We start from the raw sequence: 13046 nt of genomic DNA, 5'->3' as shown, positions 1-13046 counted from the left end.
TGACCTGCACAAGGCTGAAGTAGACCTCAGATGCCAGCAGAAGACAGCATGTGATGGTGAGAATTCGCTTGTAATAATCTGGTATTTGTCCAGAGTGTTTAGTGTGAATTACATTGCAGAAAAGAATTAAAATTATTCTCTGAGGTGGTAAGGGTGGTGATGGCAGGGTAGGAGTAGACATTTCAACTACAATTAATAATGTTTGCTTCCTCTCCATGCACTTCCCCTGAGACATTCCTCTTCCTGCTGAGTGGCCCTGGAAAGTCTGGGGGCATGTCAATACCGAGACAAGAAGCAATTGAATCCGGAAGTTTTAACCTATGGAATTTGCCAGTTTTTATAATTTCTAATTTCTCATTATAAGTACTCACTTTTATCTAGTTTTGTATTTATAAGTTTATTCTTCTTTTCTAAAAGGCAACCTTTCAAGAGACACAAACTTAGGCCTCATCATCCGTCCCCACCTGTAATTCACTAAGTACCTGTCACCTGCAGTCAATTAATGGCAGCACCAATGTCAAGGCTAACCTCTCAGCATCACTGAGACCATCATGATTGTCAGTCATGTGAGGTTCTAGGGAACTAACTAGATAATGAGAAAACATTGTAAGACACCACACAATACCCTAAACTAGCAAGGTAGTGGCTCAACTTCTTTCAGGGTTGTAGCTCAAAACAGCTATGACTATTGGAAAATATTACTGAAGCATGCTAAGAACTATTGTTGTATAGCCTGTTCGTGTGGGGCTAGAGAGAGGGCTCAGCAGTTAATGCTTCTGCTCTTCTAGAGGACCCAGTATTTGCTTCTTTCCATCCACATTGAACTACTTACAACTGACTGAAACTCCAGCCCCAGGGAATCTGACACCCTCTTCTGAATTCTGCAGGTACTCACATATATGTGACATACACACTTGTGCATGCACACACATGTGTATACACACACACATGCATGCACACACACATTTTTAAAACCTTTTTTTAAGTGCACATAACATGACTCATGCAGACTGTTCCTTGAGTGGGAGGAGTCTGTAAGAATCTGTTAGAGAGGGAAGGAGAGTGCTCAGAAGCTGCCCCTTCACAGACAGCCTCTCTTTTGAATTCTAGTCCCCAACAAGGATCTGTCTCCCTCACAAAATTTATACACACAGTGCCCAGAAATTTAGTAAAGTCTCAAACTCTGGGACATGTTTCTCCCAAAATGATTACAACCTCTCCTGACTGACTCCCCCCACTCCTTCCCACCCCCAGTCTTGCTATGTACCTGGAATACTAAAGTAAACAAATCAATACAATGACTCTCATTGTTTGTCCCAAACAATGGTGGTCACATACCTACTGGGGAAACAGAGAGAGGGAAGGGGAGGGAGGAATGGGGGAAAAGAGGGGGGGAAGGAGAGGTAGGGAGGAAGAAAGAGAGAGAACAAAGACTCACAATAAAACAGTGCTCTAGAGCTGACACATTGATGAGGATATTATCACAAGATTAATTCAATCCCAAGAACCCACATGGAGTTAAGAGAGAAGCAACTCCAGAAAGATTTCCTCTGACCTCTCTCTACTCATGTGCTGTGGCACAAGCACACACATACATACATACATACATACATACATACATACTGAAAAATATAAAGCATATCCCCACACACACCATGCGCTTCAGTCACTACACAGGGGAGGGGTCTAAATGGAACTATGTGTTACTTAAGTTACTGAGTAATAAGGCAGTAGAAGGAAATCTGTGTACAAAATCATCTTAACTTCTGACGTTTCGATGCTTTTACATTTAATGGATGAGAAATGAAATGAGAGTAAGAGTAAACTCCTTCAAAATGTAAAGCATAAAGTATGTCTACAGGACTTCACTGAAGGTATTGGCATTTTAGCTGAAGCCTGTGTGGGATAAATTTAGTTACACAAACGCAGAGGAAACAGGAGCCCAGAAAGGAAGCAGCCACACAAACGTGCTGGGATAGAATGAAACACAGCATTTGAGAGAAACTAAGAACCCAGAGCATGGCTAGGACTTCTAGTGTGTGGGCTTTCTGCTGTCCCTACGACGATCAAGAGCCACCTTGAATTATCAGCAGCTGTTGTGACAGCTGGACCTTCCCCAAAAGAGACACAGCCACCCCTCAAATGGCCTTATAGAAAGTCAGAGGGCAGTCTGCTCTCCTTCAATCAACAAAAATTCACAGGAGACTGAAGTGCACGGAATACCAGAAGATATTAGGACGTGGTGAAGTGATAGGGAGGGACTTGGGTAAAGCCACAGAACTAAGAGACTGGAGACAGAGAGAAGACAGCCTTGTGTAGGCAGAGAGGGGACTTGTCCAATCAGAACAGGAGATGATATGGCAGCAACAGGACAGGTGAGCCCCAGGGGAAGCTTGAAGGCCTCGCAAAATCAAAGCAAAGGAAAACTCTGCAGGGGCAGAAGCCACGGTCCAACATGAATTAGGGTCATTGCCAAGGACAGAAAGGGGCAGCCCCAGTACCCAAGGGTGCTGTAGATGTACCCACCCACTGCAAGGACCGAGGAAGACTCAGAAAACTGTGGTTTTCATGTGACGTTGGGAGACTGGTGCAACAAAGGTCAGGAAGCTGGAAAGGGGGCTACTTTACAGAGAAACTTGAAAACTGCTGTTTAAAAACAAACAATCGCCATCTGGGTTTTAAGTGAAGGCTGGATAACGGAGGGATAATAGCAAACAGAGTCCATGGAAAAAGAAGGGGCGGCCTGTGCAGAGGGCAGGGCGGGCGGGCCACATGTGGGTGTATTCAAGGAGGAGACTTAATAGAAGAAGAGGGATAAGCTGGCCTAGAAGGAGAGGAGAGAGGACTCTGGAGAAAACCATGCAGCTAGAGCAGGATGCGCAGCTCACACACGGCTCTGGGATACTGGTGTGGGAGAGGCAGGAGGTCAGGGACCCCAAATGGAGCCCTTTCATCATTAATCAGATCACACAATCCTCTGTGGAGCCTGCGCCCACACTTTCTGCATTACCCCGTAACTGCAGCTATTCCTGACCCGGCCACGCCCACCTCGAACCACTCACCTGCCTTCTCCTTCACAAAGCACTGACAGCACCAATCATGCTGCTCCTCTAACACCGGAAGTTCATGCCCTCTCCCAGGACCTTTGTTTTCCGGTTCCGCTGTTGTGAACCCACAGGTCCACACTGTCTAGGAGCACATCTGTGTGCACGTTTCCTCACACGCGCAGAGACACACACACACCGTTCTCTAGCACAGCCACGCGGGGCTCCCTGCTGCTTTTGTGCACACCACTAGCTGGGATTCTCACTTTCATCTCCTCATTCCTAAGTAAACTAGAGGATGGCCAGAGCCTGGAGCCTCTTTTTCTTTTCTTGCTCTGTAATATTACAATACATGGAGCTGAATGAAGACTTAAAGGAGTGAAAAAAATCTTAAAGAGAAATAATGCACGACCTTTCTAAGATTGGCCTCAGTCAAAACAAAAGGCTTAAAGCCAGACCATACCAAGTTATGAAGAGGGAGGTAAGCAAGTGCTAAGACGACTTGTCTAAACCATGCACGCCCTGGGGTAAGGGAGGGGAAGCCTTCCGGAAGAACTGGCTTCCCAAAACACCTCCATAAAGCACTTTGACCAGATCACATCTCTGTTCTTCTACTAAGGTTCTCCCACTAAGGTTCTCCCTGTCGAGACTTAAACCATCAGGCATAAAATATCCCCTTAGATGGTAACTTATGTTTAAAAATCAAATTGTTAGGTCAGAAAGATGGTCCATCGGGTGAGGCCTGAGGGTCTGAGTCCCAACTGGGGAATCCACGTGGAGGAAGGAGATAGCCAACTCCTACAAGTTACCCTGTGACTTCCATATGTACCTGTGGCATGCGCCCCCAACTACCCCCATATGTACATACGTGAGTGTGCATACACATGGAAAAATGTTTAAATGTAATAAAAACTGAGACGATGACTTTAAATTATTAAAAATGCAAAGGTGCACATTACCCAGAATGGCAAGAAGTCACCGACATAGGGAAGCAAGGAGAAGCAGACTTAAGAACACTTGGTCCTTAAAGACCTCAAAGCTCAAAGATGGAAATTCCTTTCCCGGCACTGTAGGGATGGGCAAAATGGCTGCTGGCCAGGCAAACTGAAATAGTCACTCATGGTCTTCTTCGCTCTGTGGCTACAATGTCAGCACTGTGGAATTTGACTCTTCTGAAAGCCAGTAGGTGAAAAAGAAAAGAGCTTTAAAAAATATGCAAAAGCAGTGAAGAAAGAGAAGAAGAGAGTGGGAAAAGCTCAACTTAAGTCAGTTTTAGCAAGAGTTCCTTGAAGCAGGCCAACTTAAGCACGCCCAGGTTAAACAGCAGTGTCTGCGATACCCAACAACTCGCAACTGATAGAGGACGCACAAGCCACTGTGTCTAAGTGAGGACAGGAAGGAGTCACACATTCGCTGAGAACTTGCACAAAGTGAACATGGGGCCCAGAGGTTGACTCCAGGAGAAGGCTCTCCTGGTTCCACTCTCAGCGGCACACATTTGAAAAGACACCGTAGCCCCAACACGCTGACCCCCAAGTACCTCACCTTCAAGCTTTCCCCAGAATGTAGGACAGAGAGGAGCGCCCAGAAGCATCGCTGTGCTCAGAAGCCATGTGTACGTTGGAATTTGGATGGAGATGAAGCTAATGGAGGAGTTGTATTGGGTTTCTAAGTCAAGCCTTTTGCTAGAGTCTGCTGGTAAAGCTTCATTAATCTGTCGTGGGCAAGAGATATACATAGGTCACCACTATCTTTGAGGACAAAAAGAAGAGAAAAGAGTGAGACACTTTAAGGACCAGGAAATACTGTCACTATCATACTAGAAAGTTCAAGGAAGACAGCAGGGCAAGAACGGCCCAATAAGCACCCTTGAGTGCCTGAGAAAATGAAGCTCTGGTGACAGAGCAATGACTGGGACAGTCACTGTTATTTATCCACCACTTAAGGTAGAAAAAACCCAAAGTCACTGAAAGAACTGCCACTAACTGCTCCACAAACATATTATGGAAAATACATGTACAAATATATATTTATATGTAATATAATATACAATATATTATATTATATATTATAATTTTGTTTATATACTATAAATATATAAATACCACACATGTGTGTATTATATATGTTTATATTGTATCTAATATTTTATATATGTATATTATAGTTAATTATATCAAAATTACATTAAATTATAAATTTAAATTAAATATACATTAAAATGATATTGTTATAAATTTTATATTTATGTATTATTATATATAGTATAGTATAGTAGGTTAACTATTAATGCAAAGTTTGCAAATGCAGTCATAGTTCCAAGACAGTAGAGTCAACATGGTGAAGCACGTCACCCTATATAGGAGCTTTTAACCTCCTCATCATCAAACTGAGGGTGACTTGCGCCCTTTCACAGATTCCCAGATGATGTGGTCAGGCCAAGCCAGTCAGGAGTGTGGTTAATAAGGGACATGAGAGGCCAGTCATGAGGCATGCAGAGCTACAGACAGAGAAAGGGCAGGCCTCAGGACAGGATTTCCTTCAGCAGGAACCAGAAGTTGGTGGGCCTCTGTGGGAGTCCGGAAGGAGATGTCTGCCTGGTGATGGCAGAACAAAGCCAGCAAGTCACTTACTGCCTCAATAGGAAGCTTCTTTCCAGAGCTAGGAAATAGCCGTGGGACTCCAACAGTCTAACCAGGCAGCCTGAGACCTGTCCCTCAGACCTCTAACAAACCTCTAATGGGTCGGTATCTAGGTCTCAGCTGAGCCAGATACCGACATAAGCTCAAAGATCCAGACTACTGGAAAATGGATGGAGAAGTTAGCTCAGCTCCCTCAGGTATGGATCAGGTCTCTAAATACTAGGTTACAACTTCATTTAGGGCATTCAGTGAGCCCAGGAAACCCAGCATCGCTCAGCAGGATAGAGACTCCAAATAAAATTATAATATGAACATAACATGCAACAGGAATAGAAGATTAACTTAGACTTAACTGGCAGTGAGTTACTAAGAGAACGTCACTGTTCAGCCAACATGCTGCCCCAGAGAGAAATGATCCTACCCTCCCCAAGCTGACTCCAAATTCATCAGTAGTACCACATGTCAGACAGGGATCCAGCAAGAAAAGACACAGGTGCACCTCGGCAGATGTTGTAAAGATCCCTATGGATTGGCCAGAATTTAAGAAAAGACAGAAATAAAATCTTTGTTCTTATAAACTTATGGTTAAAAATTTTTAACACACTGCTTTGAAAAAATGAAAATAAGACAATAAATCCTAATTTCATTATTATCACAATTATAAGGCTAAAATTCAAGACATTACATGTATCTGAAAGTTGCTGAATGAAACATGAACTATGACCTCTCATTTAAAACTCACTTCCATGCCTACATAATTATGCACTATAGCAATATAACAAGACTTATCTTTTCAGAATCTAGAAGTAAAACAATCTCTGATTACCACATATATTTTTTTCATACATGTGTGGAATGTATCTACTTCATATCCAGTCTCCGTTTCCCTCTTTTGCCCCATTCTCCTCCGACTGTAACAATGAAACTACCAAATAGCCCTCAACTTCACTTTGGACACACCCCAGAAGGTCAGTCAGCACACAGCCAAGACACCTGCACACCACCTTCATTGTGGCAGTAAAGAAAGAGTACCAGCCCAGGTTCCCATTAGCATGGATAAAACAAAACAAAACAAACCATATACCTTAAAAATGGAGCATTATCTAACCATGAAGAAGAACTGAATCAGTTTGTTTTTTTTTTTCCAGGATAGAACCGGAAGTCAGTTCATTGAGTAAAGTACACCCACACTCTGGAAAACAGATACTCATTTTTTTTCTCTCCTGTACTGAGATGATATTTTAGAGTTAAAGAGTCTTAAACATAAAATAAACATTGCAGACTGGGTGCCCTGGGTACCATTCCAGGCTTACACATCTCTGAGCCTCACCTCTATAGCTCTGCTAGCTTGAAGTACACCGCAGTAATCACTGGAGAGGCAAGATGAGCATGAAGCCCAGACCACCGGCTCCAAGGCTGCCTATTGCATTTGCAATGCCTAAACCCCAACAGTACACACATCACCATTGGAGATACCCTCCTGGCTGCCAATGCCTACATCCCAACAATGCACACATCACCATTGGAGATGCCCTCTTGGTTGCCAATGCCTATACCCCAACAGTGCACACATCACCATTGGAGACGCCCTCCTGGCTGCCCTGGAGGGGCACTCCTCCACTCCTCTGACCTGACCATGGTCTGTTTCTCTTTTCTCATAATAGAGTCTCAATGGACCACCCATACTTGGTCACGTTTAAAAACTCGTGTGAGCCTGCAGCTAAGTTCATGAGTATCCCAACATCCCTAAAACTATGGCAAAACCACCTCCCTAAAGTTGAACAAACACAGACAGCATCCATATCTCCTTCTGAAATAGATTCCTAGTAGAATAGAAAAACAGTGTGTGTCCTTTCTCTGTACTTAAAGGAAAATACAGAAGATTATCTCAACAGGACTGTGGGCACAAGGTGGTCAGCATAGCTTAAAAATGCTCATAGGAACTAAAAATAATAGAAGCTAAAACTTCTGGCAAGCAGGAAAAAAAGAGAAACTAGACACAACAAAAACATAATTAAAAAATGTGAAAACACGTTTCCAGAATTCAGCCCCTATCTTCCCAAAAGACCAAACAGTTCAGCCCCTGAACACACCATTCTCTTAAAAAAAAAATAAATAAATAAATAAAAGAGAGAAAAAAGAAGACACAATAGAAGAAAGCTGTTAGAAAACTAAAACTGAAAGCTTCCTTCCTACCAAACAAAATAATGGGGAATTTAAAAGCATATATTCATATCCACAGATAATCTGTACTTAGAAAGACATCTCTCTATCATTTTTAGAAAGAGTTATCCATAGTGATACCAAAGTAGAAACATGGGGCGGGGGCATTTTAACTGTAAGAATGTCACAAGAACAAGTCAGGCCCAACAAAGGAATCAAGAAGTTACTTGTAAGAACCATCTGAATGCAGTGCTCTTTTCTGAGCTGTGAATAGAGGCTAGGGAATCATTTCTATAGATGTTTTGCCTTCTGGAATTATTAAATTATACAAATGATCTAATTTTCCCTGAGGCAAATCACATAAATTAATTTATTTTTAAAAAGTCTGTTTCAGTGGCTAAAATTTTAAAATTTGTTTTAAAAATACTAATGCCTACTTCACGGGATATAAATACATATAATTGTCAGGTAATTTTAGACAACATCCTGATCTGTTCTAAGTCTTCACAGTTTGTGATGGGGCATGTCTTAGTTAAAACAACTGAGATCGTCAAAACTACATAAAAAGTACCAAAATTAAGAGATATGGTGCCTCACAGTCAACTGGGCAAACACTGAAGCACAGAAATCAATGCTGAGAGGACTCGTGATAAAATCCAACACAGACACAGACAGACCCCTGGAAGAGTGTGCATCAAACTGTCAACGGGGCTGAGAATTCATGGTGAGATTAAACATAGGGCTTCCAGCTTTATTGTCTTCCTCTAGTTTTAGTTTATACAATGAGGGTACAGAATACAACCCATGATATATAAATCATATATATAATTTATCTACCAAAATACAGTGAACTAGGAGAAAAGGTCACGAAATCATTCACCCCTTGATATCCAGCAATGCCCTGGTTCGAGGACCCCCAGCAGATGCCCAGGTCATTAATTGAGTTCTTCTAAAATTAATTTTTACACAGATCTTATCATGTACAGACCTTTCCGTGTCTTTCCCTTCACATAACAGCTTTGTGTGTTACTTCATAATGAAATCATTGTGAAATCAATTATTTTGTACAGTATCAACTGAAATGACATCAATGTGAACCACTGTGACTGAGATCACAGATAGCCAGGGATAGAATCTGTCAGGGCAGGGTGAGCCAGGATACAGCTTCAGAAATAAGAGGAGGAGTCTAGGCCTTAGAAATGATGCTATAGTGATCTCGCAGTGCAACAACCAGATGGCCTGAGGTTGTGACTTATTTTCTTAATACTACTTGGCATTTTCTTGTGTTTTAATCAGCATACATTTGGTAATTAGAAAGGTTACGTGTGAATGCTTGCGTCATTTAAATATCTTGTCCCTCAATAAAATAATCATAGGAGGTAGAGGGAGCGAGGGAGGGAACTGGGTGGAATAGGGGAGGGATGAACAGGGTTGGAGCAGAGACTGAAGGAATGGCCAACCAATAACCAGCCCAACTCCAAACCCATCCCATGGGCAAGCACCAGTCCCTAACTATTAATAATAGTCTGTTATGCTCGCAGACAGGTGCCTAGTGTAGCTGTCCTGAAAGGCTCTACCCAACAGCTGACTAAAAAAGATGCAGAAGCCCATAGCCAAACTGTGGATAGTGTCGGGGACACTGATGGAGGAGTTGGAGGAAGAATTAAAGGCCCTTAAATAGATGGGAACCCCACAGGATGACCAACAGAGTCAACAAACCTGGACCTCTGGGAGCGCTCAGAGTCTGAACCACCAAGCAAAGAACCCTGGAGGAGAGGCCCTGGGCACACAGGCAGTCAACGTGCAGCTCTCTTCATGGCTGCCATGTCTGGTCTCAGTGGGAGAGGATGCACCTAATCTGGCAGAGACTTGATATACCAGGGTGGGGCGGGGCGGGGCGGGGCTGGGGGGGGGCTGGGGCCCCACCCTGTCAGAGGAGAAGTGGGGAGCAACTCTGTGAGAGAGGGAGCAGGAGCAGCATCATCGTTTCAGGTGTAAACAAACATTAACAAATTAACTAATAATAAAAAATCTTGTCCCTCAGACAAGTGTATGAGCTCTTCTCCTATTCTGTCCTGCCCAGGATGTCTGTGTTCAGACAGCTACAGCAGGAGGATGACAGGTATAAGATTCTGTGTTTTTTCTATAACATGATAGTTTTGGGGGATTGTCTGTTTGGGGGGAAGAGGAAGCAGGGTGTAGTCAGTGCCAGAAAGAGGGAGAAACCAGATGGGCAGCAGCACGAGCCTGGGGAACCTTTCGCACTTTAGTCTTGGGACCGTTTTGTTTTGTTTTGTTTTGTTTTGTTTTGTTTTGTTTTGTTTTGTTTTGTTTTGTTTTGTTTTGTTTTGTTGTTTTTGGTTTTTTTAATCCTTAACTATGACAAGACCAAAGGGACATTTTATAACCCACCAGTCACAATCTGGAGAGAAAACTACAGACACTAGAGTAACTCAGAAGGCGTCTCCTTTAATTATTATTATCAGAAATCTTAGTATTCTGTCTTCTTTAGGAGAATACAGTGGTGTATGTAGCAGGTGCAGGAGTGAGAGAGCAAGAAGAAGGGGAGGGTGTCCTCGCTGAAGGGAGGGTGTCGTCGCTGAGGGGAGGGTGTCCTCGCTGAGGGGAGGGTGTCCTCGCTGAGGGGAGGGTGTCCTCTCTGAGGGGAGGGTGTCGTCGCTGAGGGGAGGGTGTCCTCGCTGAGGGGAGGGTGTCCTCGCTGAGGGGAGGGTGTCGTCGCTGAGGGGAGGGTGTCCTAGCTGAGGGGAGAGTGTCCTCGCTGAGGGGAGGGTGTCCTCGCTGAGGGGAGGGTGTCGTCGCTGAGGGGAGGGTGTCGTCGCTGAGGGGAGGGTGTCCTCTCTGAGGGGAGGGTGTCCTCGCTGAGGGGAGGGTGTCCTCGCTGAAGGGAGGGTGTCCTCGCTGAGGGGAGGGTGTCCTAGCTGAGGGGAGGGCATCTGCGCTGAGGGGAGGGCATCTGCGCTGAGGGGAGGGTGTCCTAGCTTAGGGGAGGGTGTCCTCGCTGAGGGGAGGGTGTCCTCTCTGAGGGGAGGGTGTCGTCGCTGAGGGGAGGGTGTCCTCGCTGAGGGGAGGGTGTCCTCTCTGAGGGGAGGGTGTCCTCTCTGAGGGGAGGGTGTCGTCGCTGAGGGGAAGGTGTCCTCGCTGAGGGGAGGGTGTCGTCGCTGAGGGGAGGGTGTCCTCGCTGAGGGGAGGGTGTCGTCGCTGAGGGGAGGGTGTCGTCGCTGAGGGGAGGGTGTCCTCGCTGAGGGGAGGGTGTCGTCGCTGAGGGGAGGGTGTCCTCGCTGAGGGGAGAGTGTCCTAGCTGAGGGGAGAGTGTCCTCGCTGAGGGGAGGGTGTCCTCGCTGAGGGGAGGGTGTCGTCGCTGAGGGGAGGGTGTCCTCGCTGAGGGGAGAGTGTCCTAGCTGAGGGGAGAGTGTCCTCGCTGAGGGGAGGGTGTCCTCGCTGAGGGGAGGGTGTCGTCGCTGAGGGGAGGGTGTCGTCGCTGAGGGGAGGGTGTCCTCGCTGAGGGGAGGGTGTCCTCGCTGAGGGGAGGGTGTCCTCGCTGAAGGGAGGGTGTCCTCGCTGAGGGGAGGGTGTCCTCGCTGAGGGGAGGGTGTCCTAGCTGAGGGGAGGGCGTCTGCGCTGAGGGGAGGGTGTCCTAGCTTAGGGGAGGGTGTCCTCGCTGAGGGGAGGGTGTCCTCGCTGAAGGGAGGGTGTCCTAGCTGAGGGGAGGGTGTCCTAGCTTAGGGGAGGGTGTCCTAGCTTAGGGGAGGGTGTCCTCGCTGAGGGGAGGGTGTCCTCTCTGAGGGGAGGGTGTCGTCGCTGAGGGGAGGGTGTCCTCGCTGAGGGGAGGGTGTCGTCGCTGAGGGGAGGGTGTCCTAGCTGAGGGGAGAGTGTCCTCGCTGAGGGGAGGGTGTCCTCGCTGAAGGGAGGGTGTCCTCGCTGAGGGGAGGGTGTCCTCGCTGAGGGGAGGGTGTCCTCGCTGAGGGGAGGGTGTCCTCGCTGAGGGGAGGGTGTCCTCGCTGAAGGGAGGGTGTCCTCGCTGAGGGGAGGGTGTCCTCGCTGAGGGGAGGGTGTCCTCGCTGAGGGGAGGGTGTCCTCGCTGAGGGGAGGGTGTCCTCGCTGAGGGGAGGGTGTCCTCGCTGAGGGGAGGGTGTCCTCACTGAGGGGAGGGTGTCCTCGCTGAAGGGAGGGTGTCCTCGCTGAGGGGAGGGTGTCCTCGCTGAGGGGAGGGTGTCCTAGCTGAGGGGAGGGCGTCTGCGCTGAGGGGAGGGTGTCCTAGCTTAGGGGAGGGTGTCCTAGCTTAGGGGAGGGTGTCCTCGCTGAGGGGAGGGTGTCCTCGCTGAGGGGAGGGTGTCCTAGCTGAGGGGAGGTGTCCTACCACCAGCAGCAGGGCATCTCTCAAAAAAAAAAAAGACCCACATAACCCCCAAAAATCACACACAGAAAATCACTTTTTACTATTATTAGAAAATTACCACAAAATAAACGATACAAAAATGACTTATAAAAGTAAACCAAATGAGTTGGAAATTACATAGCTTTTCAAAATAATAATAATAGCAATAATAATCATAATCATAAAACCTAGATTTCAGAAATAGAAGCTAGGCCATTTTAAAAAGCTGTACAAAACCACATGACTTAGCAATGCTCTGAGTATTCTGAAAAGGCCTCGACTCCATAGTAAGTAAACCATTCTCCCCCACTTCCCTCAGGAGGTTTCAGGTTAGAGAAGGCCACTCAGATGACCTAAAGCCCAGTGCTTGGGGACTTACATAAAGAGGCACTTCACTGCAGCTCAGCTCCATGGCTCCCGCATCTGCAAAGGAAAGAACAGGAGCGTTAGGGTGGGAGCCCGTCACCAGCCCTCAGAGCCCTCTGGGACCCACAGTTCAGCACCAGCATTAGGGAGGAAGGGGTACAGAGCTTAAGAAAGCTACAGAGACACGAAGAACTGGAGTCCATTCTCAACACCCCCTTTTAAAAGGGGATATAGAAAAGGGACTCCATCTTATATAAAATTATTCTCCCCAAGAAAACAGGATGGGAGCCCTTCAAAAATGTAAATCACCATTCAGTAACTCAATCTCTAGTTTATACCCAAAATGAAAATGCACTCAGTTGGACATAGCCGTCCTATATACAAACATCCAAAGTGGGGAAGCAAACTTATCACCCCATGTCCTGTCCACAACGA

The 13046-nt window shown here is 46.2% G+C and overlaps 1 protein-coding gene across 1 annotated transcript in view; it reads right to left on the bottom strand.

The window, feature by feature from the left end:
* Arhgef28 (Rho guanine nucleotide exchange factor 28) overlaps window positions 1-12664 on the bottom strand; it is a 239506-nt gene extending 226842 nt beyond the window's left edge. Inside the window, exon 1 of the mRNA XM_052159966.1 lies at window positions 12625-12664. Coding sequence (XP_052015926.1) covers window positions 12625-12657 — 33 coding nt within the window. The 5' untranslated portion in view covers window positions 12658-12664. The remainder of the gene's footprint in view (window positions 1-12624) is intronic.
* Window positions 12665-13046: the final 382 nt, after the last annotated feature.

Source organism: Apodemus sylvaticus, chromosome 16 (genome assembly GCF_947179515.1).
Source record: "Apodemus sylvaticus chromosome 16, mApoSyl1.1, whole genome shotgun sequence".
In the NCBI taxonomy this organism is placed as follows: domain Eukaryota; kingdom Metazoa; phylum Chordata; class Mammalia; order Rodentia; family Muridae; genus Apodemus; species Apodemus sylvaticus.
The sequence above is the reverse complement of the archived record's forward strand: the minus strand, read 5'-3'. Positions and strand labels throughout refer to the sequence as shown.